Source organism: Epinephelus lanceolatus, chromosome 21 (assembly GCF_041903045.1).
Source record: "Epinephelus lanceolatus isolate andai-2023 chromosome 21, ASM4190304v1, whole genome shotgun sequence".
Classification (NCBI taxonomy): Eukaryota; Metazoa; Chordata; class Actinopteri; order Perciformes; family Serranidae; genus Epinephelus; species Epinephelus lanceolatus.
In genome coordinates, this window is record NC_135754.1 from 28138987 (window position 1) to 28158843 (window position 19857).

Genomic DNA, 19857 nt, shown 5'->3' on the forward strand with positions numbered 1-19857 from the left:
GTGGAACGGACTCCACGGAGGTCCGCGCGGACTCAAAGCAGACGTCTGCAAGCCCTGTGCGCGCAAAGCTCCGCGCACCAGTGACTGCTCAGCATGTATTTTTCACATCGCAGGGATTTTTCACTGACATTTTTACAGGAAACTATAATGCGGAAGTGCACTCAACTATGAAAGCCCGAATGACTGCGGACATACCTCACGGAGTAGTAGTCTGCATGTTTCTCCTGTTTGTAGAAGAGCATCTCACACCGCTGTAGCAATCCTAGACTGCCCTCGTGCGGTTAGGAGCTGAATTGCATGTCAAATAAAGGGGGGGAAATAAGATGGCGAATAGTAATAGTCGCATTAAAAAATCGATTTTTCAAAAATAAAACGACTATTCCAAAATCGAAAATCATGACCCATCCCTAGTTCCCACACTTATTTAAAACCTGGAAAAGTCATTGAATTTCACAGTCTTATTTTCCAAGCCTGGAAAAGTCATGGAATTTGTAAAATCCTTGAAAGTTTTGGATTTCAGTTGGGTGTAATCATTGAAACTGTTACAGTAATCATTAATGACTAACTTCCTACGTATTGTAGCGTAGAGGTGAATTTGTTTTATTAACGCACTGTAGCTGAAGTATGCGTTTATGTGCGCCGTATTTTACCATCATGTACATTTCTTCATTTTTACTCCTGGTCGCCATCTTTCCCTCCACGTATGCCAGTGAGCTGAAATTTTGTTTGAATAGATGTTTAATCCGATATGTTTTGAGTAACGCCAGGCAAGTGGGGCGAGAAAAATCATGTTTTGACAATGTGATATAACACATAGGCTCACCGTGTTCTAAGTTTGAATACCTATGCCCCACTTCTACCTTTTAAAGTGTGCTGCACTTTTGAGATGGCGCTTTGACACGGGCACGTTTAAGTCAACCGTAAAGTTCTGTTCATGTTATACGTTGTGAATTGTCACGGAAATTCCACCATGGGTCCTTGAAAAGTTTTGTTGTCTGTGAAAATGTTTGGGAACGCTGAATAAACATGTTTTTCTTAAAAGTAATTTATTTTCCATTTACTCAAAGAATGCCAAACTTGAAGTTTATCAGTGTCGATACAAAATACAACAGTACAACATAAAATTGTCTCAACTATTGATAGTATACGGTGGTACAGTGGTTACCATTGTTACCTTACAGCAAGGGGGCTCCTGGTCTGAACCCAGGGTCGGGCAGCCCTTCCGTGTCAGCGTGAGTTTTCTCCAGGTGCTCCAGCTTCCTCCCACAGTCTAAAGACAGCAAGGTTAATTGGTGACTCTAAATTGGCCGTAGGTGTGAATGTCCAAAGCCGAACTATAGGCTACAGATCACAGTGTAAAAGTGAACCACCACATCACTGCTGATCGCCACAGAAGACAATGAATATAAAGGGAAACTTTGCTGATATTGAACCAGCTGTGTGGCATCACAGTGTGTGCAGATAATCTCCGGGTGAAGTCAAACGACGACACAGAGCTGGTTGAATATCAGCAAAGTTTCCCTGCTTCCCTTCACTGGTTCCTGTACAGCAGGGTCGGTCTTTCTTTCACTATTATCATCATTAAAAAGCAAAAGCAGCATGTGTATACATTCAGTAGGCTATATCTTCAGTAGCTAGCTAGCTAACCCTACACTTTTCAGGGTTTGGTTTTGGTTTTGGAACAGGGAAGAATCGTAGATCTTTTTCCAACCTCTCCAGGTAACAATATCATTAATACACGACGTGCCCCAGACACAACATTTAGCTCCAAATCCACAAAACCAGCCTGAAAATGAAGGAAATCTGAAACAAATGGAGCACAGCTGTGTTGTTGTCAGACCCTGATGCTACGTTATGATTGGCCAATCTGTGTTAGGGGGCGGGACTTAGTGAAGGGTCAGTTGTTAGTTTCAGCCCAACTTGACAGTTTTCGTACTCAGTCATAGGGACACGTTACGATTTGATTGCCGTCCTCCCTCCTCACACTTCTCTCTCCTCCCGTTCGCAGCTGATGGTGGTGAAACAGGAAGACAGAGCCGAGCTGATATTCAGGCACTTCCTGGTCGAGGACAAGAGCGCCAGCGGGGGAGCGTCATACGTGGACTTCTTGTGTCACATGCACAAGGAGATCCGCCAGCTTCTCAGCTAGGCCTACAGACACCCCCCCCTCCCTGTTCACCTGTATGACCCAAACACCAACCCCGCCCCCTGGTTCACCCTTCCTTGTGAAAGAAAGCGCTTTATCTCTCTCTTTTTTTTTTTTTTTTTTTTTTTTTAACCTAATAAACTAAAGCTCTCCTTGCTGTCTGTCAGCGAAGAGACCAGCTGGCAGATCTTGTGTGTGTGTGTGTGTGTGTGTGTTAGTGGGAGTGCGTGTGAGAGAGTCTGATGTTAATAGAGCTTTACTCTGCCTCAAATCTACTGCTCCAACACAGCAGGAGCAAAATAACTGAAGAGGGAGGGTAATGTATATACACAAGTGAACAATTATGTATGCAACAGACTGAGTGAGTGACGGAGGTGGCTGACGTTGACTGTAGTCGGTGTACTGTCTGTATTACTAGCACTGAAAGGCTGTTTTGGGTGCATTCGTGACCCTCAGATAGCAAAACACTTTTTATATGATTGAATCCCAATAGAGTGAAGGACATTACATACCAAGGCATAATGGAGTTAAATAAATGCTGTTCTTTCTGTCTCTTCTCCCCCTTTAATCATGGCCTTAGTATCCCCCCCCCCCCCCCCCCCCCCCCATGCTGCTCTAATCATACATTATTACGTGTGTGTGTGTGTGTTTCCACATGTGAGAAGATTAGTTGCCCACTGCCCAGTTATTTCCCACTGTGTCTCCAGGTGTGAGCATCCAAATCGAAGCCTACTTTAAAGGGATAGTTCAGGCTTGTTTTTAAGCTCAGTTGTACGGCGTGCTTACCCACAAACAGCACGACCCCAGTGTGGAGAAGCAAGATGGAGTCTGACATGGAAGCTAAGGAATGTGCTGCTGTGGACGGGGTCGGCAACAAAATGTATTTCAGCCACCTAAATAAAAAAGTCCCTATATCAGTTTAAGTGTACGCTATATTGAGAGTATTTTCACTGCTTGGGCAATGCCGTTAACAGCTTCAGCTTCCCATCAACGCTCTCGCCAGAGCCCACCAGATTCCATTGACAAAAACAGTAATTTTAGCTCACTGAGTACATGAGTTGCTGCGCTACCATTGCGTCAATCAGCTAGTTAGTTTGTGTTATTGTGTGACTTTAGTGAATCCAAACGAACCCTTTGAAACTCCCAAGTGACACAGTAACACAAACAAAATAACTGTTGGAGGCAGCTGTAGACCAGCAGCGTTTAATCGCTGTTTTTCCTCAGTGGAGTCTGGCTTTGACGAGAGCGATGCAACGGCTTCATTTTCCCGCTTGAAATTGCAGTCTGAAATTAAAGTGAAGCGGTGAAAATACTCTAAATATAGCCTTCACTTTAACTAATAGATTTTGTCAAGGTGGCTAAAATAGATTTCGTTGCTGACCCGTCTGTGCTCTCATCAAAGCCCACCGGACTCCATCGACAAAAACACTAATTTTAGCTCACTGATTACATGAGTTGCTGCAATACGGCCACATCAATCAGCTAGTTAGTTTGTGTTATTGTGCAATTTTAGTGAATCCAAACAAACCCTTTGAAACTCCCAAGTGACACAGTAACACAAACAAAATAACTTGGAGGCAGCTGTACACCAGCAGCTCCTCTGTTCAGCAACGTTAAATCACTGTTTTTCTCAATGGAGTCTGGCTTTGACGAGCGCGATGCAACGGCTACATTTTCCCGCTGCAGCCTGCTGCTCCAACTGGGGGCATGCGGACTGACATCTACTGCATGTGACATCCTGTCTATGGATGATTAACTCATACAACCCCACTTCAAAAAAATCTGAACTATCCCTTTAACAGCTCAAACTGGAGTCTGACCACCTTTTTAACCACAGAAAGCAGTTATTTTGAGTGTCCACAAGTGAATCTGAACTAAAGGTGTGCATGGCTGCTGTGTTATCCCAGTAATTGGTATAATCCAGATTTGTTTTTGTGACTGAACGTCTCAGATGTTCGGTCACTGATGAACCAGATGTGTCATGACTCTGTTATGAGAGGCAGTTCAAAGTCTATGCAGCAAAGAGAAAGGCCAGACACAAGGACGGGTGTGAACGTTTGATCTCAGCATCGCAGCGACGAGGAAATCCTCCTCGTGATTCTGTCTGTTGATTTGTAGTGCTGCAGACTTTATATTAATGAAATGCTCTGATGTCCAAAATTGTGTTTAAAAACAAACAAAAAAAGCAGTTTCCAGCAGACAGAAATGAGCACGGAACAACGGCAGATAAATGGACATCAGTTAGTGTTTGCAAGTTTTGAGTTGTCTCCGCACTGACGGTGTTCAGTGTGTAAATAAAATATATAATCTGTACAGAATTAATAGAAAATAACAATTTTAAAAACATGCCTGAACAGCTGTGGTTTGTTGATGGTTGGTTTCTCTGTCATAAATAGCCGAAATATAAAATCCCGGCTTTTACTGGAGAGAGGAAGACGCCTCGACTGGCTTTTTGATATGTTTGTGTACGTGTGACTGTGAGTGTGTGTGTGTGTGTGAGAATGTGGGGTCGGTCCTGGTGAATTTCTCCTGAGGAACAGAGGGATCAGCCAACACACACACATACACACGCACACTACCCATGAGATTAAATTCTTCATTTATCACTTTCTGTTCTTTTCTTTTTTCTTTTTTTTTTAAAAATGTGACTTTTGTGTTTGATCGGTGTGTGTGTGTAGCCCTCTGTTCCGTCTTTATGTTCACTGACTCTGATTGGCCCACCGTCTTGACTGTAATCTTAATTTCTGTTCCTTTTTTTCTTTGATTTGTTGTTTTTTTTTCATTGCCTCTTGGGACTGCTAATAAAATGATTGTTAAAAGTGATACTCCACTTGCTGCGTCTCCCTTCACTGACAGGAGCTTTATTACAGATCATGTGTACACACGTTTTACATTTCAACAGAATACATTCTCTTAATATGGCTGTACAGGTGGCGTCTAGATCAGTAGTTCCTTACTGGTGGGTCGTGTGTCCATTTTTAATGGACCCCAACTAGTGATGGTGAAATTGAAGCCTCATGAACCACTTTGACGCAACTGCTTCAAGAATGACACACTGCTTCAAAGCATTTCATACAATCAGGAGAGTGACATCTGCTGGCTGTGTGTCAGAACTGCATCTAAGTGGAAGACCTGAAAAAGCCTCAAGACTGCCTGTAACGAGGCCTCGCTCTCTGTAGCCACGTGATTGAGTGCGTTTACATGGACAGTTTAATTCCCTTTTCATTCGGAATTAAAGTTCATTCCTATTAAAAGTAATCTTGTAAACACCTAATTCAGAATGAAAATGGCCAATGCGATTGAAAATTCAATCTGATGTAAGGGGCTGGAATTTTCTGTTTCTAATTCTGAATGAAAGACCTTCTCGCACTTGTATACACTCATTCCTCTTTAAGTTCATTCCGGTCTTTCTGCGCATGCTCGTTTCCTTGCCCTGACGTATGCGATGACGTATATAGCGTGCATAGCAACGGGCTGAGTAGAGCAGTCGGACTCGTTGCACTCAACAGTTTCCATTCGCGGTCTTCTACCTCTCTTTTCCTCCTCAACAGACGAAGCATTAGCAGAGCAAGGTTGTTGTCGTACTGCTGCTTCAAGAATATAAGCAAAACGAGCCCGAAAAAGGCACTAAGAATGGCGTCCTCAAGCATCTTGTTATCCGGAACGAGGACTGCAGTGTTCTTCCGGTAAACGTATACACGTAACATCTGCCCCACCCCCTATCCAATCAGAAACTTTCCCTGCCCCAAACCTTGCGCGGACCCGAATAAAGGTGATTAAACTGATCTCCTGTGTAAACCCTCATTCAGAATGAATATTTTTCATGTAAACTACCTGGAAAAACTTTAATTCCGAATGATTTCATTCAGTTTTATTTAATTCCGAATGAGAAGCCATCATGTAACCGCACCGAAGCAGGGATTGAAACACTGTTTCCGAACACTTGCGCTTCAAAAGATCGGCACTGCGTCAAGCAAAGTGGCTCGAGCATAACATCACTAGCCCCAAGTGACTCGTAAAGGTGTCAGGTTTGTTAAAAGCACTTTTTTCTAGCACAGAGCTTTTATTTTGAAGTGCCGTTTTCTGATCAAAGACATGGTGGAACACACATGTGACGCCAAATGTGCTAAACTGTGTGGACTTTAAACTGATGACTAAGGAGAAATCTGGACCTATTGGGAACCAGTGGTCTGGATCAGTGGGTCCCAACCTTTTTCTTGAGGGACCCATATTTTTACCATTGTAGACTTTGGTCACGCCCCCCAAAAAAAATTATTTAAAATGATTTAACATTGAGTTTAGAAATAAGGTTGCAGTCATCACAGGGTGGAATAGGCAGTGTACAACTGTAAGTGTAAGTGTAAAACTTACTGTAGGGTTGAAATATGTAAAGAGGGAAAGCTATTCCAGTGACTGATGGTTTGATAGATTTCCCCATATTTCACTACATGTTTTCACTTCCTCTCAGTATCTACTCATGCAGATAGATTTGGTTTCATAAGAACATGTTCTCAATTTCTGCTTCCACTGTTTTTATAGAGTGCTGCATGAATGAGTCCTAAAACCCAGAGATCAGTTAGCATGTTGGCACTTTTGCTTCCCTCATCTTGAAGTCAGTGAGATTTTTTTTTTTTTTCTTAAGATGTCTAAAATAAGGTCTGCGGTCAACAGAGGCTTCAGAAACTTCACATTTTCTTCTACGGTTGCTCACAAGTGGCTAAATGAGACTACAGGGCCCTGTTTCAGAAAGCAGGCACATTAATCTCTGAGCCTAATCCTGATCACCGAGTTGACTGAGCCTGAGTTTTGGTGAAACTCTGAGTTTTCAGGTCCAGAGCAGCTGATCAGAGTTAGCTCTATCAGTTCTGAGTATGTTCAGCCTGAGGGAAGTGCGTTCACGGCGAGCATGTAAAGTCGTCATCAGTGGAACACAGATGACGTGATTCTCAGTGGCAGAAAGCAGAGCTAAAGGCAGAGCCACGTAGTTCACTCAAACTGAACAGGAGATTTTTATGACCGTGTATGTGGACTTTGAACTTGTTTTCAAAAAAAAGAAAGAAATTTAATACGCCAGCTGTAGCTAAACAGCGTGAGGTCCATCGGTCCATCCATCCATTTTCATCCGTTTATCCGAAGCCAGATCCCAGGGGCAGCAGGCCAAGCAAAGCACCCCAGATGTCCCTCTCCACAGCAACGCTTTACAGCCCCTCCTGGGGGACCCCAAGGTGTTCCCAGGCCGGATGAGATATGTAATCCCTCCAGCATGTTCTGGATCCTGGAGGATCCTGATCAGATGCCCAAACCCCCTCAAACGGACCCCTTTTGACGCGAAGGAACAGCGGCTCTACTCCGAGCTCCCTCCAGATGTCCGAGCTCCTCACCCTATCTCTAAGACTGAGCCCAGACACCCTACGGAAGAAACTCATTTCGGCCACTTGTATCCGCGACGTCATTCTTTTGGTCACTACCCAGAGCTCATGACCATAGGTGAGGGTTGGGACGTAGATGGACCACTAAACCGCGGATCCATGGATGGATCAGCATGAGGTGGCATGGGAAAAGACTGCAGAGCGTGTTAACAGGTAATGTGAAGTGACGTTATGAAATTTGATGCGTTAATGCACGTCTAATATACAGAAAACATAGAAACATTTGTAACCCGTGGACTCTAGTGATGTCTGCGTTGTGTTGATACAAAGAGGCCCAGACCATGGGTATCTTTGGAGGCGATCTCCTTTTATTCCTGACAGCAAGCAGTAAAAACAAAATCCTCCATCAGACACAACCATATGAACTCAAACCCCTACACAAAATAAGTAACACAGGTTTATGTCAACATAAAATGAACTTATAAACAGCTTAACAGCGCCAAAACACGGAAATGACCACTAGAGCCATGTTGCTTACCTCTCCCAAAGAGGGCAACAGCAAATTTGACTATGGATTCGTCACCCTCCTTAAGTCTTACCACCTCGAAGGTGTCTAATCGTCAAAGACTTGGACATTGCCATGGCGTGACTTCAAACTAATTTAAGGGAACTCTTACATGTGTCGGCCTCAAAAATCCAGTACAGGGTGAGGCAAAAGTCTGAAAATCCGACATCTCAAACTTGGGCAAATAACCCCAAGAAATAACCCCAGAGCAGAAGAAAAGAAAATACTACAAATGCTACATGTCCTTCGTGTCACGATGTCCAGGTAATGTTTAGCACAAGTACACTGTGGAGTCCACCCAGCCAAGCCGAAACCCTGGGTACACAGGCTTGGTGAAGGTGGTTTGGAAGGTGTAAAGGAGGGTCAGTGTGCCACAGGAGACCCTGTAGAAGGACAGTCTACCAGCTGTCCAGTCCAGGTAGACTCCTACTTTATAGGAGTTTGGTGCAATCTTCAAAGCAGTGTTCATGCCTTTGTGCCAGCTATTGTAGCCATCTTTGGTGCAGTTGAGCCCCCAAGAAGAGTCATTTTGGCCCAACCAGCTGTCGTGACCCTCTCCCTTTCTGCACATCCTTCTGTAGGCGACTCCTATGAAAACTCTCCCGTTCCATTCGGTCTCCCAGTAGCAGCGCCCAGTCAGTCCCTCCCTGCACAACACCTGTCTCCAGAAATCAAACCTGTCCGGGTGATCAGGGTAGGACTGCTCGGTCCAGCGCGTTGCTTTCCTGTTTCCCTCAGACAGAGAAAGGTCCCTGTGTGCTGTGTTTGGGTCCAGAGTGAGTTTGCTGGTGTCTGATGAAGCAGATCCAGAATATGTTACTCAGTGCTGTTTTATGACTTTATAAGGAAACAGAGACGTACAAAGAGCTGGTTACTCACATTTCTTTGGACCTGGCTGGATCCTGGATTCACCACACTGTTCTACACTGAAACATAACAAAAAAAAAACACTGTTTTCTGATACTTGTTTCAATAAAGTGTTGCGACTTTTCAACTTTTTCCCCACTACCAAGTTATATTATTGTTGGTGCAGCACAAAGAGAAAGAGTCAATAAAGCCGTGCATGGATGCAGCAGCTCCTCTTTATCGCTATGTCAGTATTATTGCTTGTATTGGACTGTAAAATTTGAGGTACGCTTTGCCTACAATGGCCATGACCTCTGAAGAATCAGCTCTACATGCAACCACCATGTGTTTGACTGCAATCAGATACCAGTGAAGCTCGTCACTGGTCACTCTGGGTTTCCAATCCAGGCCCCGGGAAGTGTGCCAGACTTTGAAGCCAATTTGGCATAGTGGCTAAACTGTGTAACTACAACTTCCTGGTCTGTGACATGATGCCATGGGGCCCAAAAAGACTTGCACTGTGAAAGAGACGTCTGTAAATCAGTGGCTACATTCTTTTGAGTGTCACAACCCCCTTGAAATGACTCCTGTCATTCTGGATTTGATTTATTTGGTCTGATGACATTTAGAGTCTAGAAGAGCCACATGGTTAAATCATTTGATCCCCATTAGAGTTAGTGGAGTAAACTGGAAGTGGCAAACCAAGTGGATCTGGGTAATTTCACCATCACAAAGTCGAACTTTTTTGGCTTCACATGCCACTGAGCAGCGTTCATAGGAATTAACGGGGCCCCACCTTCAGTGCTGTATCCAATTCTCTTTATACATCCATGTTCCAACCCTTGGAGGCAAACATGCGGGGCAAGGAAAGGTTTATGCGTTCACTGTTTCAATATTCATCTCTATAGAGACCAATGATTCACTACAAGACAAAACCATTTTAAAACGTTGCAGAGAAAAGTTGCAGCAGTGTGAACTGGCCGGTCTGAGCTTGACTCAAGATGGCTGATGGTGTCCCTTGCAACTCAGCTGGTCAAATCGCTTGCAGCTGGTTTTTGAAAGTAAAGCACTTCACTTGTTTCTAAAACAAGCGAAAACACGTGTTTGCTTGCTGCTGCAGGTGTTCCTTCCCCGCTGAGAACTCTGATTCCGTCCTCACGATGTGCCGATGTCAGATGGCGGGTCGCTGCTGCTACTCGCTAAATGTGTTTATACGCCCACCAACTCAAACACAGATTCTCACTGACTATTTGGCATTGCTTACTTATATTATTGTGGTGTATTTATTATGAATACACACCGTCTGATGCTCATTTTGTTTCTGTTTTTCGCCTTTCATCGCTACTACAAATGCAGCTGTAGCCAGTATCTCACTATCACAATCCTCATTCATATTTTAAGGAGCTACAAATTATATTCATCCACAAAATAAAAGCTGCAAATCAGAACAGAAGTACAGAGTTGTTGCATAGAGATGATACACCATCTCATCTAGTTGCATCGGTGTGAACTGGCAGGTTTTTAGAACGTTACAGAACGGCCTGTTTTGACTCGTTTCGTTGCAAATCTTTGGTCCGAACTGGACTTAAGTCCTCCAAGCTTCTGACTGGTGAGTTCAGAGACGTGTGAGTCAGGAACCAATGATAGTAAATTGAGTCTGGGACATTAATATGCATTTCCTATGATGGTGAGGGCAATCCCACACCTCTTGCCTAAATCTAACCAACAGAACGAATGAAGGCAATGATTACTGGCCAATCAGAAGAAGAGTAGAGGCAAGTGGGGGCTTGTCCAAAGCTGAAATTCACCACGTTGGTAAGATTAGGTCGAGGCTTTGTGGTGATTTGGCCCAGTTTGGTTGTGTTGCTACTTCACGTGACAGTTGAGAGCTTGTCCATTCAGTTTGATTTGTTGCTATGTGTATTCATACCTTTGGTAGCAGCAGGCACATCCTTGATTGCCCTTGCTGATTAGGTGATCTGGTTCAGCTGTGTGCTGGTTTTGGCTGTGTGCTCTAATGTGTTGTGCTTTTGCTCTGGTATCTGGTTTTATTGGGATGCAGACAACTTTGGTGAGTAGGCTGATTTTGCTACTTTGAGTTTATGGAAGCAGCTTTGTTTAACAGAAAGTTGTTTAGTTCTGAGGGTTGCATTTTTGTGTTGCTGGGCAGTGTTTATTGGTGACATGGAGCTCTGTGGGTCCCATGTGCATGGCCATTGATCATAAATCACTGTTTTTCTGTCACTGCTAGGTTGTATGATGCTTCCCCTTTGGGTTGCATTTTTTTTGGTAGTATTGTGGCAACGTGGAGTGTCGGTTGATAAACCAAGCCTGCTGGTTTTTAATGCATAAATAATTGCCACAAGCCACATGAAGACTAGGAGTGAGTATTAGTAAGTTTTGGTTAGGCAGTTAGGAGGAAAGTTCCTCACTGATGTTTTGGCTGTGCATTGGGTCTATTTGAGTTTAGCATATGAGTTGTAATCTGGTTCTGTAGCATTAACTGGTAGTTTGAGTGTTTTGGGCGGGTAAACTTGTTCCGTCTCCCATTCTTGTTGCAGCCTAAGAGCCGGGTTGTAAAAGGTTTCTGTGGAGTGCTGTAAAGTTTAGTTGACTCAAAACACACATTAAACACACAATAAACACACATTAAACATGGCTTAATAGAGACAATGTCAAACACAAGTACACAAATCAGCTTCACTATAACTCGCAGCATCCACAGACAAACACTTGTCTTTATCTGGACACATTTTCCCCACAAATACAACATGCTAACGTTATTAGCACAAGCCTATGGCATTTTACATTGTATAAATTAGCCTAGCAGCTAGCGGACTTTTCCTCTACCCATATGAAACCAGGGACAACAGCAACATTTAACAAAGGTAATGATACAAAATTTGGCTCCATTACAGCTCACAAGGTTCACTGACAAAACAACTGTCTTATACTAAACACATTTTCCAAACAAATATAACATGCTAACGTTATTAGCACAAACCTATGGCATTTTACATTGTATAAATTAGCCTAGCGACCAGCGGAGATTTCCTCTGCTCATATGAAGCCAGGATAAATCACACACAAAACTTGGGGCTGATGAAGCTGAAAGTGTGGAGACAAGTACAATGCTGCGTAAGAAAGTTATCCCTCCTCTCAATAAGAGTGATCCAGCCACCACATATCAAACCCTCACATTACACAATTATCTTTAATACTAGATCTTTGGTATTTCCATACTGCAGTGTCTAAATAAATCTCTGATGAGCTATTTTCAGGTTCTAGTCGACAGCATTCCTACCTGAGTTTCTGCAGGCTGCATTGTGGGTCTTCCTGCAGAGCAGACAGCAGCTGCAGGCCTGAATGTCCCAGGTGGTTGTAGCTCAGGTCGAGCTCTCTCAGACGGGATGAGTTCAAAGCAGATGCTAGGAAAGTGCAGCCTTCCTCTGTCACTCTGCACAGGGACAAACTTCACAACAGGCACAAAAAGACATTTCATCCAATCTGATCTCCGTGACAAAGACAGCAACAACTGGATTTTTTGCTCTGTACTGTATCCAGCTATTAAATAATTCATCTGGTGTGGAATTTCTCTCAGGGCACTCACATAAGTATATCCAGTTTGCAGTGAGGGCTCCCCAGTCCACCAGAGAGCTTTTTGACTCCTGTGTCCAGAAAGTCATTGTCGGAGAGGTCCAGGACTTTCAGCTCGGAGGAGGCTGAGCTGATAAGCGAGGCCAGGTCATCGGAGCTGAGCTCTGTCAGGCTGCAGCTCTTCAGTCTAAACAAACAGAAAATACGGACAGTGTCAAAAACGTCTTTAATTGGCTTGGAGAAGAGAACAGAAAATTTTGTTGGGCTTTGACCTGAGTGTCTCCAGTTTGCTGTTCTTCAGTCCACCAGAGAGCAATTTTATTCCTGCGTCTGTCAGGTTGTTGTTACCCAGGTCCAGCTCTCTGACCTGGGATGAGTTGATGCAATTGGCCAGGATTTCACAGCAGTTCACAGTGAGATTACATGCATTTAGACTGCAGGAGGAAAGACATTTTGAGATATATCAAGTAAAAAATTTCATAAAGAAATGTCCCCCTCTGTTGACATACCTCGTATTCTGCCCTGTTTGGAATAAGAGCTAAGCAGCTGGAGTCTAATGCAAACACAGTTGTCCAAATTTTAGGCAACTGCAATGTGACAAGCCACAGCATTTATATTTAAATGTTAATACCATTCACATCATTTGGAATATTAAGGCAAAGTTATTGATATTTGAAGTAAAAACAGAAATCTGGAAAAGGCAAAAAAAAAAGAAGCCGAATTTGAAAATAGACTCTCTTTTTGATAAGTCTGTCTTCCTTTTTTGAGTTGCTTTGCAATCGTTGGTCTGAAAACAGAGCCAAGAGGAGGTACAGAACTCCAGTGTTCTCTCAGACCACTTGAATTACAATATGCTCAAAGCTTATGATGTTATTGCCCAATGACGCCAAAGTACAACTGCCTATCCATGCTTTAATACTCAAACCTTAATAACTTTGGCCACTTGGGGGCAGCAAAAACAAACTGTAAACACAACATTGACATCACCTTCTAAGTTGATATGGCAAGCTTAATAGCAAACACTTCACCCACCAATGAAAATTCAGGCTCGTTAAGCTGTAGTAATGTAGTAATATAGTGTTTATTAGCACTTCTGTCTTATTAAATTACTTGAACACACACTACAGTCTAACCTCTATCTGTGGACATGTTGCTCCGGTGTTTGCATGTACAAAATACAATGTAATGCATTGTTATCGACTCGTATTGCTGACAACAGCTACCCTGGCTAGAACTGGTATTGCTAACAACATCTTGGTTTTCTGGAGCAGGATCAGATCAGTTGTGACATAATTCCCAGATCCAACCTCTGACTTCTGAGCTAAATGGAAAGCAACACGGGTTACATGTTCAAATCTTCTTAAACTAACACATAAAGTAATTTATCTGTTATCTAGTGCGTAACCTTTTTGTTACCCATCATATTATATAGTAATTGCACTCAGGTGAATAATCTTGCTTGCTCATCCAACAAGTGGTAACTCCATGCTCTGTCCACACCCTGAAAGTGGTCTCAAGTGCATCAGACCATACCTAACCACATCATCAGGAGTTCAGCAGTCTTATCGACTGCTTTTCCTACATGCCAAAAAGAATCTGTGCACTGAAGCTGACTATCTTTAATTTCAGGGTCAAAAAAGCCTAAGAGTTTATGATCTGTTTTTACAAGGCACTTACTTTGCTACTCGGGCTGTTTTCACGACAGGCAGCAGCCTCCGAAGACCTTCCTCTGTCCTGGTGTAGTTGCTCAGTTCAAACATACTTATCTCTTCTTCTGATGTCAGTAACACAAACACCAGAGAGGCCCACTGGGCAGGTGAAAGTTTCGCTTTGTTAAGACTGCCCGAGCAGAGGTAGCTCTGAATCTCCTCCACAAGAGAGTGGTCGTTCAGCTCATTCAGACAGTGAAAGAGATTGAGGCATCTGTCTGGGAATGGACTTGCCCTGATCTTCTCCTTTATGTGTTTAATGATCTCTGTTCTTGTTCTTTGGTTTGTTCTGTTGCTGGTCATGAGATGTTTCAAAAGAGTTTGATTGGATTCCAGAGACAGACCCAAAAGGAAGCGCAGAAAGATGTCAAAGTGTCCATTTTCGCATCGCAAAGCCTTTTCTACCGCTTCCTTGTAGAGGATGAGCTCTGATGGATCTCTTGACAGGAAACGTCTTGAAGTGGAGGACTTCTTGACCAGGACATTGATGTTGTCGTTGTGGAATGTGAGGTAGACGTACAACGCAGCAAAGAATTCCTGGACGCTTAGATGCACAAAGGAGAACATCTTCTCCTCGCACAATATCCGCTCTTCATTGAAGACCTGCGTGTAGACTCCTGAGAACATGGACGCCTGTGTGACTTTTATACCATTCAGGATGAGGTCGCTCTCATAGAAGATCAAGTGGCCCTTCTCGAGCTCTTTGAAGGCCAGTTTACCCAACGAGATGAGGTTATCTCTTATGCACTCGGCGTTTGACTCTCTTCTTCCAGGCAGCCTCTTCTTCATGTTCTCCACGTACAAGGTCACAAACTGTATGTACATCTGCGTGAGGGTCTTTGGTGTGTCTTTATTGTCCGTTGTCTGTAACTTCCTCTCAAGAACACTTGCTGCCATCCAGCAGAAGACTGGTATGTGGCACATGATGTGAAGACTCCTGCAGGATTTCACATGTGCGATCACCCTGTTTGCTAAGTGCTCGTCGCTGATTTTCCTCCTGAAGTACTCGTCTTTCTGGGGGTTGTTGAACCCTCGTACCTCTGTCACCAGATTAATGTGCTCTTGAGGGATCTGACTGGAGGCTACTGGACGAGATGTTATCCAAACATGAGCAAAAGGAAGCAGTCTTCCCCTGATGAGGTTGGTCAGAAGCACCGCAATCGTGGTGGGCTGCGTCACATCGGACATTATTTCGCTTTTTTGGAAGTCCAAAGACAAGCGGCTCTCGTCCAGACCATCCAGGATGAAGAGCATCTTTTTATCATTAATAAAGATTCCTGAATCTTTTGTTTCAGGGAAAAGGGTGCTGAGAAGATCCACCAGACTTAAGATTCTCTTTCTCATCAGATTCAACTCTCGGAAAGAGAGAGGGAATACAAATTCCAGGTTTGTGTTTGTTATCTCCTCAGCCCAGTCCAGAGTGAATTTATTGACCAATACGGTTTTTCCAATGCCAGCGACTCCCCTCGTGATCACAGTTCTTACGGGATGTTCTCTGCCTTGTTGTGGAACGAAGAGTTGATTGCAGTGGACTGATTTCTCTTGGGCCTCATGTGTCCTGGATGTCGTCTCAATCTGTCTCACCTCATGCTCCTTGTTGACTTCGCCACTTCCTCCCTTGGTGATGTAGAGCTCTGTGTAGATCTTATCGAGAGGTATCCTGTTTGATTCAGTTGTCATCCCTTCAGGCAAGTGGCTGAAGTTCCTTTTCAGAGTGGCTTTCAGTTTCACTTGACATTCCGCAATCTTATCATCTGAAGGAGAAAATGCATTCAAAGGTTACTTAGGTTTTTCTCTCATTCTAAAGAATTAAGGTGTCTATGTCCTCCTGAGACCCGAACTTTTGTTTGGTATGCATTCATAATTTCTCCTAGCTATTTTGGATTAGTAGGACCTGATAAGTATAGTCCCAATGTCCTCAAACGAGACGATAATTAAGTCCCAATGTCCACAAACAAGACGATAATTAAGTCCCAATGTCCTCAAATGAGACAATAACAAAGTCCCAATGTCCTCAAACGAGACGATAATTAAGTCCCAATGTCTACAAACTAGACGATAATAACGTCCCAATGTCCTCAAACGAGACGATAATTAAGTCCCAATGTCCACAAACAAGACGATAATTAAGTCCAAATGTCCTCAAATGAGACAATAACAAAGTCCCAATATCCTCAAACGAGACGATAATTAAGTCCCAATGTCTACAAACTACACAATAATAAAGTCCCAATGTCTACAAACTAGACGATAATAAAGTCCCAATGTCCTCAAATGAGACGATAATTAAGTCCCAATGTCCTCAAACGAGACGATAATTAAGTCCCAATGTCTACAAACTAGACGATAATAAAGTCCCAATGTCCTCAAATGAGACAATAATTAAGTCCCAATGTCCTCAAACGAGACGATAATTAAGTCCCAATGTCTACAAACTAGGCGATAATAAAGTCCCAATGTCCTCAAATGAGATGATAATTAAGTCCCAGTGTCTACAAACGAGACAATAACAAAGTCCCAAGTGCCTCAAACGAGACAATAACAAAGTCCCAGTGTCCTCAAACGAGACGATAATTAAGTCCCGATGTCCACAAACAAGACGATAATAAAGTCCCAATGTCCTCAAATGAGACCATAATTAAGTCCCAGTGTCCTGCAATGAGCTGATGATAAATTTCAAATGTCCTCAAATGAGTACTTCCTAATTAACAGAATCTTATCTTGTTACTGTTGCTATTGGTCAAATTTGTTGTCATATCAGGTTACAAAGGTTATTAATCATAAATAAACCAGTTTCAACCATAAAATGTGATCAGGTTTTGGACCTTGTCCACTTTTGTGTCGCGGTCACCTGAAGACTGACTTGGCAGAGATGGCTGCCATCTTGTTTTTACATGGATTACTGTATTGTCATCTTACTGCCACTAGATGGCACAAAGAAGTGTCCATAAATGAGGACAGCAGGTCTAAGTTAAGCAGTATGAAGTAAACAGTCCAGTAAACCGGAAATGTGATGTCCTCATATGAGGACACAGGGTCTCAGGAGGGTAAGTCAAATTTCTAAAGGCGGCTGCACTCACTTTGGGACTGCAGAGTGCCACAGCAGTCTGTAGTGTCCACTATTTCTTCTGAGGAAGCAACTGACAAAAAGAAGAAGAAAAAAATCAGCAGAGCCCAAACCCCAGTTTCAGCTAATCCCATGTTTCATGTATCTACCTTGGCCTGAGACGATGATGTTGACATTACCACCAATTCTACAACCAATAATGGTGGGAGCGACCACACTGCCTCCACTCTGAGCGCTGTAGCTGGGTTGGAAATGATGAACCGCAGCCTGAATAGGGGGAACTGACTCTGAGAGAAACCACAAAACTCAGTTTCAGCAGTTAGTTACAAACTGCAGTGTAGTGAATGATCACTGGAGCACTGAAGTCAGATTTTAAGACGTATCTGGTGCTTTTTAGGTCAGCCAAATCTTATATTTACAATTTAGGAACTGAGATCTTGCACTTGTATTATTTCCTCATGACTTTTGGTCAGATTATTTGCCGTAGTAACTTCTTATTCTTAATTTTACATCCTTACCTTGAGCGACCAAGTTTGTTTTATCAGCAACATTCTTATCTTCTATGTTTTTCTCATCAGCTCCCTGCACGATTTCTGGTGATTGACACTCTTCATCGACAGTCTTCATCTTGGCCTTACGCATGACACGGAGACTTTCCTGTCTTTTTTTTAGGTATCAAATAGAAATAAAATACATTAATGAACATCAATCAATGGAATCAATGGAATATTAATCAGATACAGAATGACTATGTTGAGTCCGACAGATTAAAGATTAAAATAAATGCTTACCTGCCTCAATAACAACTGTGATCGCCATCTGATTTACACGCTGACAGCCACTGCTTGTAAACTGAGGGGTTTTTGGACAGATTAAAAAAAAAACCTCTTGTGCTTCCTTCCTGGGTGAAGAAAACAGGAAGCTGGTGTTTCTTGTCTACTGTAGAGTCTCCTCGAATAAACCGCAGCTCTGAAAACAGTTTCATTTACTACAAAATGTGCTTCACTTTCAAAAACATGACATGTCTTGCTTTGCACAGGGTTCCTGCAGCTCAAGGCAGGTTTTAAGGATCTACAGGAACCCCGTGGTACATGATACAAGTAAACCTACACAGAATTTGTACTTTTGTACAGTACCTGAATTAATGTACTGAGTTCATTCCACCACTGGAAATATGGCAAAACTTTTTAATGTCTTATATTTATTTATATTTAACCACTTTGTTCTTTGGATTTTCAAGTAGAACAACACTCACGGGATCATTGCACCTGTAAAAAAAAACAAAAACACATTATAGCAACAATACAACTTGTATAACACTCACGGGCCACTTTATTAGGTTCAACCTGTTCAACTGCTTGTTAACGCAAATAGCTAATCAGCCAATCACATGGCAGCAACTCAATGCATTTAGACATGTGGACATGGTCAAGACGACCTGCTGAAGTTCAAACTGAGCAGTAGCATGGGGTAGAGAGGTGAAAAATGCCTGTCACTGAAATCATTTAAGGAAAACTGGCAAAATTGGATATTGAGATTACAGATGAAGTGTGGGAAACCTGTACTGAAAATAGGCATTTTAACTTCAGTGGAATGTGGAATGGAACAGTGAGACACAGCACCTTTAATTTAGAGTTTATATTTGGCATTTCCAATTGTATTTCCATCTATTCTCCCATCCATTGGAATTGCGATCTGATTAAACACAATTCAATTAACATGGAAAAATTTGGTTATAAAACAATTTAAAGATTTGTTCCATAAAAATATGCAGTTAAAATCATTCAAATCTGGAATGTTGTTTGTTTTCTTATCAAAGAAAATAAGTTTAGTTTTGAATTATCTTAAGTACAGGATATATTAATTTCCTTCATTACAGTTAAAGGTAAGATTAGTAAATTTTATAATATTATAGCCAAACGAGCTCATTCATCTTTCCCAACTTTTTTTAAGATTTAGGAGAAAGTCCTAGGGGTGGTTTTAGATGAATACACCTGGTTAAACATTTGTGAAAGAACACATTTTCCATTTACAAGTAACAACATCAAGGAAACTAATAAGTTTATCTCACTCCCATAAAAATGCCTAAAATTTCCAAAGACGATACACTGAACTGCCCAAGATGCAAAACTGAAGAAGAAACATTCATGCATATGTTTTGGCAGTGTCATCTGGAATTTGGTTCATTTCCTCATAAAATCAGTCCTGAAAATAACATTTAATTTAAATCCTTGTTTGTATTTTTTAAAAGATATGCCAGATTTCCAGTTAGATATTACATACTTTTCAAAGAAATGTATACTTCTATTTTGGAAAAATGAATTGAACAACACCCTTAATGTGCTGATTGAAGTTAAGGTATGGATCAAAGACAGCTCCTAAGTTTCCAGCTGAGTGTTTTGTGTAAGTTGCTAGTGATCCAAGGTAGGGATGAAACTATTGGAGGTCTGGTCAGGACCTATAACCAGGACCTCTGTCTTATGTGCGTTAAGCTGTAGGAAGTTGGAAGCCGCAGCAAGGCAGCGGTGCAGAGTCCAGGTTGCTATGATGTCCAGGGC

At 42.4% G+C, this 19857-nt stretch overlaps 2 protein-coding genes across 7 annotated transcripts in view; one reads left to right on the forward strand and one right to left on the reverse strand.

The window, feature by feature from the left end:
- The window catches only part of sec24c (SEC24 homolog C, COPII coat complex component), a 35790-nt gene extending 30821 nt beyond the window's left edge, over window positions 1–4969 (forward strand). For all 4 annotated transcript variants that reach the window (XM_033611599.2, XM_033611600.2, XM_033611601.2 and 1 more), the window contains one exon: window positions 2009–4969. In XM_033611599.2, coding sequence (XP_033467490.2) covers window positions 2009–2149 — 141 coding nt within the window. In that variant the 3' untranslated portion in view covers window positions 2150–4969. The remainder of the gene's footprint in view (window positions 1–2008) is intronic.
- Window positions 4970–7861: 2892 nt separating this feature from the next.
- LOC117246917 (NACHT, LRR and PYD domains-containing protein 3-like) lies at window positions 7862–18194 on the reverse strand. Of its 3 annotated transcripts, none has more exons than XM_033610947.2 (10): window positions 18091–18194; window positions 17818–17960; window positions 17449–17586; window positions 17313–17372; window positions 14201–15986; window positions 12796–12957; window positions 12537–12710; window positions 12231–12398; window positions 8960–9006; window positions 7862–8872 (listed from the first exon to the last, which is right to left on the reverse strand). In XM_033610947.2, exons 2-10 carry the CDS (start codon window positions 17939–17941, stop codon window positions 8352–8354), a joined length of 3180 nt encoding a protein of 1059 aa, XP_033466838.1. In that variant the 5' UTR covers window positions 17942–17960; window positions 18091–18194; the 3' UTR covers window positions 7862–8351. The 3 variants fall into 3 exon arrangements, with proteins under 3 accessions (XP_033466838.1, XP_078019413.1, XP_078019414.1); XM_078163287.1 differs by having other exon boundaries at window positions 17313–17377; window positions 17448–17586; XM_078163288.1 differs by having other exon boundaries at window positions 17313–17377; window positions 17448–17586; window positions 17818–17956; window positions 18091–18179.
- Between the last annotated feature and the right edge of the window lie 1663 nt (window positions 18195–19857).

What these genes read in the sequence shown, in the direction of transcription:
- LOC117246917 (XM_078163287.1), bottom strand. Translation starts at nt 17,941, where the DNA reads ATGCGTAAGGCCAAGATGAAGACTGTCGATGAAGAGTGTCAATCACCA. An exon ending in TGCAAACTGGATATACTTAT is followed by an intron (nt 12,399 to 12,536) that starts GTGAGTGCCCTG and finishes CCTGTTGTGAAG; the next exon opens with TTTGTCCCTGTGCAGAGTGA. An exon ending in TGCAGCCTGCAGAAACTCAG is followed by an intron (nt 9,007 to 12,230) that starts GTAGGAATGCTG and finishes GTTATGTTTCAG; the next exon opens with TGTAGAACAGTGTGGTGAAT.